The sequence below is a fragment of the Saccopteryx leptura genome, chromosome 2 (assembly GCF_036850995.1).
Source record: "Saccopteryx leptura isolate mSacLep1 chromosome 2, mSacLep1_pri_phased_curated, whole genome shotgun sequence".
Lineage (NCBI taxonomy): Eukaryota > Metazoa > Chordata > Mammalia > Chiroptera > Emballonuridae > Saccopteryx > Saccopteryx leptura.
The window spans coordinates 275,963,618-275,979,831 of NC_089504.1; the positions used below are offsets into that span (position 1 = coordinate 275,963,618).

At 36.7% G+C, this 16,214-nt stretch overlaps 1 protein-coding gene and 1 pseudogene across 1 annotated transcript in view; both read right to left on the reverse strand.

Moving 5' to 3' along the window:
• The window catches only part of LOC136392019 (complement receptor type 2-like), a 79,552-nt pseudogene that overhangs the window by 28,204 nt on the left and 35,134 nt on the right, over positions 1–16,214 (reverse strand).
• Positions 1–16,214, reverse strand: part of LOC136393991 (membrane cofactor protein-like) — a 30,398-nt gene that overhangs the window by 1,543 nt on the left and 12,641 nt on the right. The window contains exons 4-7 of the mRNA XM_066366532.1: positions 12,757–12,945; positions 12,027–12,129; positions 5,670–5,755; positions 4,598–4,795 (exon numbers count right to left, since the gene is read on the reverse strand). Coding sequence (XP_066222629.1) covers positions 4,598–4,795; positions 5,670–5,755; positions 12,027–12,129; positions 12,757–12,945 — 576 coding nt within the window. The remainder of the gene's footprint in view (positions 1–4,597; positions 4,796–5,669; positions 5,756–12,026; positions 12,130–12,756; positions 12,946–16,214) is intronic.

Sequence of the window (16,214 nt, forward strand, 5' to 3'; positions counted from 1 at the left end):
TCTATCCATTGCGCCACCGCCTGGTCAGACCATTTTATTCTTCTTTCAGCACATTGTCAGATGTTATTGTCTTGTTATCTTGACAGTTATTAAAAGAAGTCAGCTGCCACTCTTACCTAGAGGGGTGGGGCAATGTGACATGTTTCTTTTGTCTCACTGGCTGCTTTTCTTTTTATCTTTTGTTTTCAGAAGTTTAACCATGTTGTTTAGATTAGTGGGGATTTCTAAGTAAATTTAAAAATTTTATTCATCCTGCTAGGGCCACTGAATTTTCTGGTCTTGTGGGTTGTTGTTCAGGTCAAATGCAGATAATTTTGAATATTATTTATTCATTATTACTTTATACTGTTGTTTTTGTTCTTTTTCTGAAACTCCATTAAACATGCATATTTGACTGCTTGCTACTCTTCCTCAGTCTGTAAACCTTTCTCTGCCTTTAAGAATTTTTTTTCTTTCAAATCATGTTGGATTTCTGGTAGGGGAGCCCTAAAATAAGAAATTTGACTTTAGTAATAGTAGTTTTTTAGTTGTAATAAACAGTAGATATGTAAGGGTTAAGAAATAGTTAATCTGCTTGCTATTCTCTCTTAATAGCTCCCTGGCCTTTTCTTTGAAATGCAGCGATAAATTAACCTTTGCAGGAATGTTAATGAAAGCTTATATTGGGGAAAGCCTGACAATTTAGGGCAGTTTAAATCACAATAGTTGTTTGTAGAAGCCTAGTCACAGGTACTGTGAAAAGTTAAGGCCTATAGAATAATTAGAAGCTTAGTTTATAGATATTAGTCTTTACTTTGTTGCCTAAGTAATACAGGGAGTTCTCTTGCAGAAAGCTCCCAGGGGCACCAGACCCTGGCTGTTCCCATTCAACATCAAGGACACCAGATAGACCTGTGTCAGTGTCAGAAGGACATTCTGGGGAGGCATCCCTGCGAACTGGGCTCCCACCTCCTGCACACTACTATGTGACCAACTGCATACTCTAGAGTCTATAATGAGTTATAAATCTCCCAAAAGATACATAAAAGGGCCAGTCAGCTGAGACTGTTAAGAAAGTTCTTTTGGACAGGAGTCACTTGTCTACTCAGGTTGCTACAATTTGAATTAAAAACACCCTTATAACTACTCTGTTGCTCTTTCTCATGAAATTGGCAGAAAAGGGCAACAGACAACATGAATCCCAGCCTGTTCCAGTAACATATTTTCTGGTGCTCTAGATGGGACAAATTGAAGGACTTCTGGTAAGTTTCTGGATGGGTAGGCCTCTGGGAGCTAGACTTGGAAACTCCCTAGCAGTTGCCATGTATTTTTTACTTGGGAAGACAGCCAACTCTGATCCTCAGTGTCCCCCATCAAGATCACCTGCGGACTGAGTCAGGGGAACGTCTTTCTGGTGTGGTTGCGTGTTTATTTTTCAGTTGCAATTGTCATAAAAATTTTCCGGTTGTGATTGTTCGTATAAAAAAACCTGAGAGGTACCTCGCTGGTTCTGTCAGTCTCTAGATATCTGGTTTTCTGGTTTCTGGTTAAGGAGCTTCGTCTGGTCTGGTAGAATGGGTAGCACTACCTCCATTCCTGGTTAAAGCCCTTGAGGGTGAATTCTGACTGATTAGTTGACCTGTGTGTGCTTATAAATCTATAAAATGATATCAGCTTAAGATAGCCATGATGTGACATTTAAGGCCTAAATTAATTTCTTGCATGCAAAACTGAAACTGCCAGCTCTAATATTGAATTAAATAGTCTCATTCCTGTACTTGAGTGCTCTCACATTGTTGCTTTAAATTGGAATATGTAAAGAGCACTCATTTAAACTTAAATAGAATGGAATTTTAATCCTAAACTTGTTTCTTTGTTTTGTATTCTGTAAGGTCTTGCCATACTAATTGCTGTGCTCTGCGATCATTGTCTTCAGAGTTAAGGGCCAAATACCAACACTGCTAGTAGGTTTAATAGGGTTTTATTTATGTGTCATGCTCACATCTCTGTACTGTAATTGTCTTCTTTGTATGTAAAATTGTACTCAGGTCTGTGAAATAGGAGTCAGTTTCAGCTTGAAAGCTCTCATCTATCTGTCTGTCTGTAATTCTTACTATTCTATGTGCACTGGGAATCCTCTGCTTCTGCCATTTGAGCTTTGTGCCATCTGGGTTTTTAAAGGTCATTTATAGTACACTGGTTAATAAGAGATAAGGTTTCGAGACTAGTGTCTCAGTCCCTCCCTCTAGAGGATTTGGTTTATAAATACCTTTTGTTTGAGCTTTGTTTTTACTTAAAATTTAGTTATTATGTTACACACTAGCTATTATGTTCTTCTTTTTAAAGAGCTCACTCCCCTTTCTAGACAGTAAAACTCAGACAAAATGGGGAGAAGGTTATTTAAATATCTTAAAGCCCCTTTCTGGAGGCCTGAGAGCTGTTGTAATCTTGAGATCTATAAGAGAATTAACACCTCTCCGGACCCTGGGCAGAATGTAGAAATGCGATGGGTAATGCCACCATTAATGTAAAGGAAAAAATAGGAATGCATATGGCAGTTTTAAAATCCAAGTGGCTCAGGAGTTCATCCCCTCCCTTCTCTTCAGTAGTTCTGGAAGGCTGCCGCGGCCAAATAAAGGAGTCTTGCCTTCTCTGTAACTATTAATAATACTATTTATATATACATAATAAAATACAAAACTATTCCAAATGTTTTTTGAACCAGGTGTTCTGCAATGTGTTGTCTGGTTTTGGTATCAGGATAATACTGTCCTTATGAGACAGCAAGCTGTGTTCTCTCTTACTGTATTTTCTTGAAGAGTTTTTGTACAGCTGCTCTTATTTACTCCTGAAATGTTTAGTACAATCATTAGTGATGACATGGGGCCTGCTGTTTTCTTGTGACAAGGTTTAAGTGTCAAATTTGTTGGCATAAAGTTGTACGTATTGTTCCCTTACTGTCCTTTACATATCTGCTGGATATTTAGTGATGTTCTCCATTTCATTCTTTTTGTGTTTTTTTTTTTGTGTGTGTGACAGAGACAGAGAGAGAGAGACAGATAGGGACAGACAGACAGGACGGGAGAGAGATGAGAAACATCAATCCTTCGTTGTAGCCCCTTAGTTGTACATTGCTTGCTTTCTCATATGTGTCTTGATTGTGGGCCTTCAGCAGACTGAGTGACCCCTTGCTCAAGCCAGTAACCTTGGGCTCAAGCTGGTGAGCCTTGCTCAAACTAGATGAGTCCGTGATCAAGCCAGCGACCTTAGGATTTTGAATCTGGGTCCTCTGCATCCCTGTCTGATGCTGAATCCACTGTGCCACCACCTGGTCAGGCTCATTTTTGATATTGGTAATTTGTGTCTTCTATCTTTTTTGTCAGATTGACTATGGGTTTATCTATTTTATTGATCATGTCTAAGAACTAGGTGTTGGTTTGAATGCTTCTCTCCACACTTTTCTTTTTTCAATTTTATTGATTTCTATCTTTATCATTTCCTTCCGTTCCTCTTTCTGTGTACAGTTTTCTTCTCCTATTTAGTTTTTTTCAAGTGAAAGTTGAGAGTATTGATCTGAAGCCTTTCTCTTCTTCTAAGTGTTTCATCCTGTAAATATTTTTCTAAGCAATACTTTTGCTGCATCCCAAACATTTTGATGTTTTGATATATTGCTTTCATTTTTATTCAATTAAAACACTTTCTAATTTCTCTTGTGACTCTTTTCTTCATGGGTTAGAAATGTTTGCATAATTTTTAAATATTTGGGGATATTACAGGTATCTTTGGTTTGACTTCTACATTCATGTCAAGGTAAAGATACTGTACTATAAATAATTTTAATTCTTGAAATTAAAAAAGTAAACATTTTATTACCTAGAATATGGTAGTAAAGATCGCTCCATACACTTGAGAAAAGGAAAAATTTTGCTGTTTTACAGTTGGTTTCTTTCATTTAAGAGAAAAGTACTGTACCCTCCAGTGTCTCCCTGCTTTTGGTTATGCTTGAGCGCCTTAAACATTGTTTTTTAAGTATAGGCAAACTTCTGAGATATGCAGTTTTGTTTCAGACTAAAGCAATAACTGAATGTGGAAGTAAAACATGTCACAATAGTTTTGCTGGTTATGGTATTACTTCAGTTGGTAAAAAAAATGCAATGTGTGTAAAGTGCAGTAAAGCAAGGTAAAATTACACAGGATAAGACTGTATGTTTTATCCACAGTTTATCAACGTTATTGTTGAAAGGGTTAGTCTTTTATAATGTATTTTACTATTTCATCTAGCCAAAATTGTCATACTTCTTGTATTGTTAGATAAAACTTTCTGAAGCCAGTGTGTGTTTTTTGATGCTTTTAAGCCAAAAATTTTAATTCATGTATATACATAGTAATTAACAATGTATAAACAAGAATGCCAAGAACATGTAGGGTGAAGAGTGAGAAACTAAAACTGGAATTATTTTTTATTCTATGTAACACATATTAAATTAAAATGAAAAACAATTTAAGAGGAGGGAACAAGCACATTTGGCTGTTTTATTTATTTTACTTGTTGGCCAAAGTATTCAAAAGTTGGTAAAGGTTTGCATACTATTTACAAATGAGATGGAAATATTACTACCTTTACACTCAGGAGGCTCACTACTCCATTTGTCTGGCCCAGAACAAATCAATGTGCTCTCTCCAACAAGCGAATATTCATCTGGTCCATTTGAAGGATTACAACTATAAATTGCTACTTCATTATATTCATATGTTTCCTTGTAGCTATTGGTGTATCCTCCATTTGGTATTTGTCTAGGTGGTTTACACAAAATTTCTTAAAAAGAAAAAAAGGAGACATAAAAGGAAAAAGAAAAGATGAAAGCTTAAGACTGTGTTAGTAAAATCCTGTGAACTGAACTTCAGTCAATTAATTAACATAGGATTTCTATAGTGTATTTATGAATCCAATATCAGGTAAAAGAAAAAAATTTTTTTTTGTATTTTTTGAGACAATGTATTATCCTAATTCAAACAATTAATACAGAAATGAAATTTCAGTATAAACCCATTTTCTTAAATACCCATATGAGATCCCTATGTAAAATACCTGCATTTATTGGCAAGGCCATATTAAGTTTTGTTTTAATCATAACAAATGGTGAAAATTTAATGAAGAAATTACACTCATAATTAAGGAAAACTCAGTGCTAGTTGAGACATGCTTTGTAGTTTGAAAATATATCCATTCCTAAGTCAATGGTTCACAGGTATATCAAGATTTTATTGTCATTTTTCACTGTCATCTTTAAGAGCATACAGTGAAATGTTCCATTGGTTCAGATTGCTTGATAATGCAGCACAATGAATTGGAGGTCTTCTTTAAGGCAGATACTGAAGAGATTAGAAAACAATGTAAAGCAATGACACTCTTCTCATTGTTTTGGAAATTTTTGATTTTACAAAAAAAAATGTTGCATTTGTGAACATGTATTCAACTTACTTTTCTTAAAAATGAGTTAATAAATAATTATTTTAAAAATACTTCTATGTTTTAATTTTAATATAAAGAATGTCAATAGCACTAACCCACCTGCAGAAAGAAAAAAAAAACCTCTGTGGTATCTTTGCTAATTTAAAACATAAAGGGATACCCAGACCAAAATGTTTGAGAAATGCTATTCTACTTTCTAAAGAGAGAATAGACTTACTTTCACACCGTGGGGGAAAATCACTCCATTGCACACTACTTCCAGAAAGTTCACAATATAGGATTTTCGTTCCAAGTAAGTAATAACTAAATAAGAAAAGATTATTGATTTTTGTATCAGTGAATGAGACTACATAACAATGAAGGCATTTTTATACAGTTGTTTTTCTGCACTATAATAGTTTCAGGGAGAAGTTTCTTAAGTGACATGTATTAAGCATGCTAACGAAATCTGCTATTTGATGAAATAAGGATATTCTTTACATGAACCCATATTGGACTAGAGCAAATTATCTAAATAAATCTGTCATGCCTGGTAGTATGGTGATCGCCACCTCCGAGTCTCACCACACATGCACTTCTATGTCCTTGCTCAGGCCATTCTGCTCAGTCAGGACACTACTGAGTAGGGAGACCTGGCCCAACAGCTTACCTGACTGGATTCGAGTCCCAGTTACAAGACTGACTGTTTTTTTGAGCTTTGGCAAGTCCCTTATTGTTTGTCTTTCTTAAATTCATCCTCTGTGGAAAGGATATAATAGTATACATGTTGTGGGTTGTTTTGAGTAGTTGATGAATTAGCATCTGGGACACAATGAGTGCTAGGCAAGGTTTTGGTGTTATGAATATTCTTCAGATTAGAGTGTCTTCATAGGTATAGCTCAGGAAGGTATAGAGCTACTCAATGAAATCTCTGATGATTGGAATTCCCAGAACACTCCCCTCCTTCAGGACTCTTCTTATAATGATCATGAATAAGTCTATTTCTGTGGTACTTCTAATTTACTATTTTCCTTGGATACCTTTCTGTATATATTATGGTTCTCAGTAAGGATGAAATTTCTTTGAGAATAGTCGGTGCCAGCAATTTTCAACCATTTTTATCATATGGCACACATAAACTAATACTAAAATTCTGTGGCACACACAAATTTTTTTTTTTTGCTGATCTACAAAAACAATAGGTATAAATTTGATTCCTTGATACTAGATAGCTATTGTTTTGTTGGCGGTTGTCATATTTTAATTTGATTATTTAAGGGAAATTGGTTAGTGCTCCTAAGTAAATAGTCAGGCACTGCATGTTTCAAAAATTGTTGTGGCACAGTGGTTGAAAATTTCTGGTTTATGTCTTAACCTTTTGGTACTCTTTAAAGTGCCTTTCAGGATCTCTCTATATAACTATTGACTGGATATTTTCACTTAGTCAACTTTAAAAAATAGTCAGTAAAATTATCTATAAGTGCTTCCAGCTGAATTTTCCCCCAAGCTTCACTCATTGAGTCTATATTATAATGTATTATTAGCATAGAATTCTGGGATGATGGCAGGGTAGGAAACACTAAGAATATGTCTCCCCAACTAGACAAGAATTTCACTGCTAGAATCTGCCTGATGTAACTGTCTTGGAACTCTAGAGTTTGTTGAAAGTTTGCACTTCCATGAAAAGACTTGGAAAGGAAAATTGCACTAATTTTGGTCAATATCAGCTCTTAGCACAGTGATAAATCCTCACCCTAATTTCACAGCAAGAAGCTGTACATGTGTTCTTGGTGCAGCTTATAAGCAGCCTGAGGGATTCAGGGGGAGTGAAAACACCACATCTCTGGGGATCTGTGCTCTTATAATTGAGTGCTGTTTCTGATCAGAGAGAAGCAGACAGAGGGAGGAAGCCATCACTGTCACACTTCCCCAAAAGTTGCCAGCCCCATCCTTCCAGGGGATTTTCAGATCCAGTGACCATTGCTTCTTCCTTCATTTTTCACTTTTCCCCTTTCTGGAAGCAGACATAAAAATGAGAACCTGAAGGCCCTGGCCATGGTGCTCAGTTAGAGCAAAGAGTTTTGTTTCTATACACGAAGGGGGCTGGTTCAAACCCAGATCATGACATATATAATAATCAACCAATGAATTTATAAAAAGTGGAACAACAAATCAATGTTTCTCTCTCTTCCTTTCTCTCTATTTCAAATCAATCAATCAATAAAACTTAAAAACATCCTCTAAAAGAAAAAAAAACCCTAGAATATTTAATACAACTACATATATGGGGACAATTCACGTGATTATGCATGCCCAAGAAAAGACTCAGTTTACACATTAGGCTGATCCTCAGCATACTGAATCTCTTCAACAATAAAATAACAAAAACAATAACATAAAACAAGAAACCTTAGGTAATGGTGAGAATCTGATACCCAGAGTTACCCTATTATTAGATTCAAATGTCCAGTTGAATACAAAATTACAAAGCATATAAAGGAATAGGAAAGTATGGCCCATTCAAAGGAAAAAATAAATCAACAAAAAGTATTCCTGATTAAACCGTGAGGAGATACGTACTAGACAAAGACTTTAAAATAGTCAGTTAAACTACATGCACATCTTTTGCAGGCCCTCTTGGTGACAAAGATAATTTTTGGTTCCACAGCCCTCTTCTTCTTCATAAGGCAGCTGAGTGGCTATTGCAGAGATGCAGGTATTTGTGAGTACCCTGATAAACAAGACCATCACTCTCAAGGTTGAGCCCAGTAATACTATTGAGAAGATGAAGGCAAAATCCAAGACAAGGAGCTCACCCCTCCTGACCAACAGCATTTGATGTTTGTGTGCAAACTCTGGAAGACTGTCACATTCTGTCAGACTAAACTATCCAGAAATAGTCCACCCTGCACTTGGAGCCTCACCTGTGGAGTAGCATCAGTGAGCTTTTCCTCTGCCAGCTCGCCAGAAATATACCAGCCACAAGATGACATGCTATAAGTGTTGCACTTACCTGCACCTCTCTGCTGTCAATGACAGCAAGAAGTGCAGCCATACTAACAACTTGTGACCCAGAAGACATTAAAAAGAAGCCTCTCCACATCCTACACCATTGTATACAGAGGGGCCTCTGCCATTGTTCCAGGGTCCTGGGGCCTCAATAAAATTTGGTGGTTGCCAGGTGAGGGGGGTGGTGAGAGGTGGAAGAGGGTGTAGTAGGGTAAATGATGATGAACAGAGACTTGACTTGAGGTGGTGAACACACAATATAGTGTATAGCTTATGCATTGTAAATATAATATAATTGTGCACCTGTAACTTGTATAATTTTGTTAACCAGTGTTACTTCAATACATTCAATGAAAAGCAAAAAATAAATAACAAACCTTGAAAAAAATGAATAATTTTCTTAATGATGCTCAAAGGACGAATGAAAAACATGTAAAAAGTGAAGAAAATAATGTGTGAACAAATGGAAATACAAATTGAGTAGAAACCTTCAAAATAATCCAAGAAAATATTTAGGAGTACAATATACATTAAAATGAATAATTCACTAGAGGAATTAAAAGCACTTTTGAGCAGGTATAAGGAGAATCACTAAACGTGAAGTTGGATAATGAAAATTATTTAGTCGGAGGAACAAGAATAAAAAAGATAAACGTGAACAGAGCCGAAGAGTCCTGTGAGACCTCTGGGATATCAATAAGCAGACCAATATATACACCTGGGGAATCCCAGAAGGAAAACACAAAGAGAAGGAGCCGAGAGAATCTTTAAAAAAATAATGGCTGAAAACTTCCGAAATTTGATAAAAGACATGAATATAAATACCCAGAAAGCTCAACATGAATTCAAAGACTCACAGTAAGACCCATAATGATAAAACTTTTAGAAGCCAGCAACAAAGAGAGAATTCTGAAAGCTGCAAGAGAGAAGAGATTCATCATGTACAAGGGGTCCTAAGTATGATGATCAGCATTTTTCTCTTCAGAAACTAAGGGGCCAGAGAACATTGAATTAACTAATACATTCAAAGTGATTGGGAAAAAATGGTCAGCCCCACATCCTAGAAACAGCAAAACTGTGCTTCAAAGTGAGAAAAATACTAACACTTTTCCAGAAGTAAAAGTTAAAAGAATTTGTTACCACTAAACCTCACCTGCAAAAAATTCTCAAGGGTGCCCTAATAGGTGAAATGAAGGACACTAGAGAGTATCTCATGCCGTATGGGTAAACATCTCAGTAAAGGTACATACATGGGCAATTATTAAAGCTAGTATTATTGTAACAATGGTTTGCAAGTGCATTTTTATTTTCTAGGTGATTAAAAAAAAAAACGAATCTTACAATAAAAATAAATGGTGTTGAAGCCAGTATTACAATTATTATTGTAGAGGTTAGTATGACATTAACAACACAAAGGGGTGAGGATGGAGCTGATAAGGATCGATTGTTGTAATTTAATGAAGTTAAGCTGGTTTAAATTCAAATTGTAGTGTTATAACTCTAGGATGTTAAATGTAATCCCCATGGTAACCACAGGCAAAATCACTACAGAATATACACAAAAGGAAATGAGAAAGGAACCCCAACATTTCATTATAAAAACCAAGTAACATAGAAGAAAACTGGAATGCAGGAAAAGAAGGGCATATAAGTTCTTAGGCAGGTAGAAAACAAACAGCTCCCTCGTTGTCAGAAATTACTGTAAATTTAAATGGATTGAATTCTACAAGCAAAGGCAGAGATGGCATAATGGATAAAGACAAATGATCTGATGCTGTCTACAAGAGACTCACTTGAGAGTCAGAGACATGCGTGAGTTGAAAGTGGGAGGATGAGAAAGATGTTCTGTGCAAATTGTGACCTAAGGAGGGCAGGGTGGCCATATTAATTCAGACAAAATAGGTTTTGAATCAAAAAGGTTATAAGAGACAAGAAGCACATTATATTTTAATAAGTTTTAAATACTGTAAGAAGATACAATAATTATAAACAGTAAGGCACGTAATGACGGACCATCAAAATATATGAAGCAAAGCTGGCAGAACTAACGGGAGAAATATACTTTTTAAAATAATAGGCATTACTCTACTAAAAGTTGGAGACTCACAATAATGGATAGCACAACTAAACTGAAAATAATTAAGGAAATAGAGAACTTCAACAATATAGTTACTAACTAGATGTCATAGACACAGGGAACGATGCCCTACAACAGATATACATTTTCCTCAAGTGCAAATGGGATATCTTCCAGAAGAAACCATACCTTAACCCACAAATTAATATTAACTAATCAACAGGTTTTAAAAAGATAGATGTCATACAAAGTATCGTATCTGACCACAATAAAATAAAGTTAAGTAAAACCCTTTTCAGCCAGAAGCTTTCCTGTATGATCAGGTTTATTGACTAGCCATATGCTAGCCAGAAAAAGAACCAGGTCCTGGGGCATGCAGTCGAAACATCAGCAGCAAGGATAGATGGGGAAGGCAAACATTTCCGCCATCCAGGGTTTGATGGGGTTCTCTTATAGTTTTGCGGAGACAGATGGTGGTTATTTGGAAGGATTTTTCATTGGCTATAGATTGGGGCGGAAGGAGAATAAGTGAGGCTAGTTCTGTGATAGCTGCCTAGTGTGCAGGAAGAAGTGTTTGCTGATTCAGATTGTTGGTGACAGTCTGAGAGGGTCATGTGTAAGCAGGATACAGTGAAACCTGGTGGCCAGCTGTCCCTTTTTAAATAAGAGCTGAACTAGCTCTTATACTAACACTTTTCTGAAATAGCTCTGGAAGTTTATTCAAAGTTTCAACATACATTCAGGAAAGGGAGCAGTCTTCCATTAGTTTCTGCCCTTTGTTCTATTAACTGATTAATGCCTGTCGCCCCCCCCGCCCCCCGCTTGCCTGCTATGATGTAATTTAGAAACATGTCACCACGATTACTGCATTTTTAATGGCTATGATAGGGTATATTATTATGTATAGTAAATATTCTAGAATTTTGCTTTTTTTCAATTCTAATTTTTTTGTTCTCATTACACATCTTTTCAGTCTCCATAAAAGGCCCAAGAGTTGCTTGGCTATGAATACAATGGTCACCCAGAAAGCAAGATGAAACCAACATTATGGGCCCTGGCTGGTTGGCTCAGTGGTAGAGCGTCGGCCTGGCGTGCGGAAGTCCTGGGTTCGATTTCCGGCCAGGGCAAACAGGAGAAGCGCCCATCTGCTTCTCCATCCCTCCCCCTCTCCTTCCTCTCTGTCTCTCTCTTCCCCTCCCGCAGCCAACGCTCCATTGGAGCAAAGATGGCCAGGGTGCTGGGGTTGGCTCCATGGCCTCTGCCTCAGGTGCTAGAATGGCTCTGGTCGCAACAGAGCAATGCCCTGGATGGGCAGAGCATCACCCCCTGGTGGGCATGCCAGGTGGATCCCAGTCGGGCACATGCAGGAGTCTGTCTGACTGCCTCCCCGTTTCCAGCTTCAGAAAAATACAAAAAAAACCCCAACATTATGGGAACACTGAAGAAGAGAAGCAAACCAAATATGGAATTAGTAATATTTACCTATTTCTCTAAGGAGCAACTACTTACCCCTCATCACATTCATAGTGAGCCTGTGAACCAAGCTCATAATTTCCAATCACATAGACTACTTCACCATTCCTGGGATCTCCTAGCTGGGGACATTGCTTCCCTAAAAGAAAAATTTTAAATTTGTTGTTTTATACCGATGGCAAAACGGATTTGAATCAAAATTAAAATTCTACATTGTTCCATTGTTCATGGAACTATCTTTTTTTAATGTATTTTTATTAAATTTATTGGGGAAATATTAGTTAATAAGATTAATAGGTTTCAAGTGTACATTTCCATGATACATGGTCTGTATTTTGTATTGTGTCTACCACCCAAAGTCATATCATCTTCCATCACCATATATTGCACTTTACTGCCCTCCCCACCCCCTCTTCCATCTGCTAACCACCCTACTGTGTCTGGGTCTATGAGTTTCAGTTTTATGTCCCACATTTGAGTGAAATCATGTGGTTGTTTGCTTTTTCTGACTGACTTATATTACTTAGCATGGTATTCTCAAGGTCCATCTGTGTTGTTGTAAATGGCCCAACATAAAGTCACATTTCTCCAGAGAATCAATGGCAAAATAAAAAATTTCCTGGGGTTTTTCAGAGCCTGAGAAAAACACATCACTATCTAAACCCTACATTCACAAGAGAAAGCCATCATTGCAGTAGTGGAATATGAATCCTAAATGTGAGAAAAATTTCTAGAGCAATAACAGTAAGAAGTTTTGTGTACTTACTTGTACAGGCCTCCTGGAGGGGTGTCCACCTGTTATCATGCTGACAAATAACAGTGGTGGAGAGAGGAGGGACGATACGCACGTATCCTAAGCGACACTTATATTTTACTTTGTCCCCAGGTTGATAAAAGTTTTCAGGACGACCTCTGAGAATCATAGACTGGAATTTCGGTGGATCACCACAGGCATCTGGGCATAACAGAATAAGAACATGAAAATAAAGTATTTTCTCTCTTTCACCAGCCATGATCATGGCCTGGCAACAGGTAGGTAGTACAAAATATTATATATGCAAAGGTCTTTCGAAAGATTTTAAGTGACCATTGCATGCTTTTGCTGAACGATGTGCCATGCTTGCTTGCTTGCTTTACATAACATTCTATCAGCTTTTGCTTTCTTGGAGAATAAAGTGAATGTTCACTCAACAGTAAACTGAAGATGAAGCAGCAATGTTTTCGGCTTTCAAATATATTAAAGTATGAATCCTTTCCCATTTTTTCTGAATTCATTTCACACTCACCTTTCCCCTAAGAAGACTTTTATGGTGTAGAGCCCTCTATCAGATTACTCTTCCACAGTCTGAAACGCAAACTGATGATGAAGTCTTGTTACTTCAGATTCAGACCTCTCTTGGAAGGCAAGACCTAGAGGTCAGGGGCCTGTGCCTTTGTTTCCTAGTATGCTCTGTATTCAGTGGGTGCTCAAGAAATGCAGTGGTAAGTGTGACTCTTAGATAAGCATTTTGGATTTCATAGATTCCAATACATATCGACTAAACTATTTCAAAATACAAGACTTCATGCCATATGATTCATATCAGTGAACCAAGCTTTTTATAAGTGAATAGATAACAAAGATAAAATTTTATGATTTTGACATTATTTTAAATATAATTAATTCTTCCTTCACTAATTAATGGGTAATGCTTGGCCTCAAAATTCCCCTGAGGTAGCTATTTGAGCTGTATTGCTATATTGCTATGTTACTAGAATTTTTTATTTTCAGAATTTTATGGTAGTTTTTTGACCTAGAATAGTGTCATTTCTACTTTAGCAATTCCTCTTCCTTTAAATTATTTGTTTGCTTGAAAAATCTAACTAATAATGTGATCAATACACACAAAGTTAAGTCCTAAAGGTCTAAAAGAATGCAGGGATCTCTCCCAGAAGATTAAGAACCTAAGGAGAAAGGAGATAGGTTTATTTTGATCCCTAATAAACTTTTTTTTTTCTATTCCCTAGATTAGTTTTATATTAGATTGATGTTAAGCTTTAAAAATATATATTTGTACTTCTATCAAATAGCAAAAATCATGTTACTCTTTTAAAATTAAATTTATTAGGGTAACATTGGTTAATAACAATATATGAATTTCAGGTGTACAGCATTGTAATAGGACATCTGTGCACTCTATTGTGAAGTTTAGTTTCTTTTCCTCATTTTCCTTTAACTTCATCCTTCTCCCCTGGCAACCTTTCCCATCTGGTAACCACCATTTTGTTTTCTGTAACTGTGAGGGTTATTTTTGTTTGTTTGTTTGCTTTGTTTGTTCATTTGCTGCTTTTTGTTTTGCATCCCAAATCTGAATGAAATTATACAGCTTTTGTCCTTTTCAGACTGACTTACTTCCTTAGCATAATCCTCTCAATGTGTAACCACAGCTTTGCAAATGTCAGTATTTAACTTTGTTATGGCTGAGCAGTACTCCATTGTATATAATTATATGTACCACTTCTTCTTTATCCAATCATCCATTGAAGGACACTTAGTTTGTTTCCATGTCTTGGATATAATGAATAGTGCTTTAATGAACATAATTTCCTATAAATCTTGGTATGTGTTTTCAAATTTTGGGGGTAGACATCCAGAGGAAAGATTGTTGGTTCATGTGCTAGTTCTCTTCTTAATTATTCAGATGGAATTCCATATCAGGGGTAGTCAACCTTTTTATACCTACTGCCCACTTTTGCATCTCTGTTAGTAGTAAAATTTCCTAACCCCCCACAGGTTTCACAGTAATGGTGATTTATAAAGTAGGGAAGTATCTTTACTTTATAAAATTTATAAAGCAGAGTTACAGCAAGTTAAAGCGTATAATAATAATTACTTACCAAGTACTTTACATTGGATTTTCGCTAAGTTTGGCAGTATAAATCTTTATAAAACAACTTACTATAGTTAAATCTATCTTTTTATTTATACTTTGGTTGCTCTGCTACTGCCCACCATGAAAGTTGAAACGCCCACTAGTGGGCAGTAGGGACCAGGTTGACTACCACTGCTCCATACTATTGTCCATAGTGACTGCACCAAGTTACATTCTCATCAGGATTGTGTCAGGGTTGCCATTGCTCCATTTCCTCTCCAGCACTTGTTATTTTTTGTCTCATTGATAATAGACATTTTAACAGGTGTGAGGTGGCATCGCATTGTGATTTGGTTTGCATTTCTCTTATAATTAATGATGTTCAGCACCTTTTCATGTACTGGTAGGCCATCTGTATGTCTTCCTTGGAAATTTATCTATTCAGGTCTTTAGTTCATTTTTTAATCAGATTTTTGTTGTTGTGTTGAGCTGTATGAGTTCTTTTTTTTAGATTTTATTTATTTATTTTTTAGATAGAGAAGAGAGAGGGAGAGAAAGTGGGGAGAGAAGCAGAAAGCATAAACTTGTATAGTAGCTGCTTCTTGTATGTGCCTTGACCTGTCAAGCCCAGGGTTTCAAACTGCTGACCTCAGCATTCCAGGTCAATGCTTTATCCACTGTGCTACCACAGGTCATGCGAGCTGTATGAGTTCTTTAGATATTTTGGAAATTAATCCTTTATCAGTGATATCTTTTGCAAATACATTTTTCCATTCATTTGGTTGCCTTTTTTATTGCTGGTTTCTTTTCTTTCCTTTTTTTTTTCTCTTCCACAGAGACAGAGAGAGAGTCAGAGAGAGGGATAGATAAGGATAGACAGGAACTGAGAGAGATGAGAAGCATCAATTATCAGTTTTTCGTTGTGACACCTTAGTTGTTCATTGATTGCTTTTTCATATGTGCCTTGACTGTGGGGCTTCAGCAGACCGAGGAACCCCTTGCTCGAGCCAGTGACCTTGGGTCCAAGCTGGTGAGCTCCCGCTCTAACCAGTTGAGCCCATGCTCAAGTTGGTGACCTCGCGGTCTCGAACCTGGGTCCTTCTGCATCCCAGTCCGACACTCTATCCCCTGCGCCACCACTTGGTCAGGCTATTGCTAGTTTCTTTTGCTGTGCAGAAACTTTTAAATTTTATGTAGTCTCATTTATTATTATTGTTATTATTTTTACTTTCAGTGTTTTGGGGACCAAGTTCACAGAAACCCCTCTGAGACCAATGTTCATAAGTTTAATAGTTATGTTTTCTTCTACATATTTTATTGTTTCAGGATTTCTATTGGAGTCTTAAATCTATTTGAGTTAATTTTTATGTAT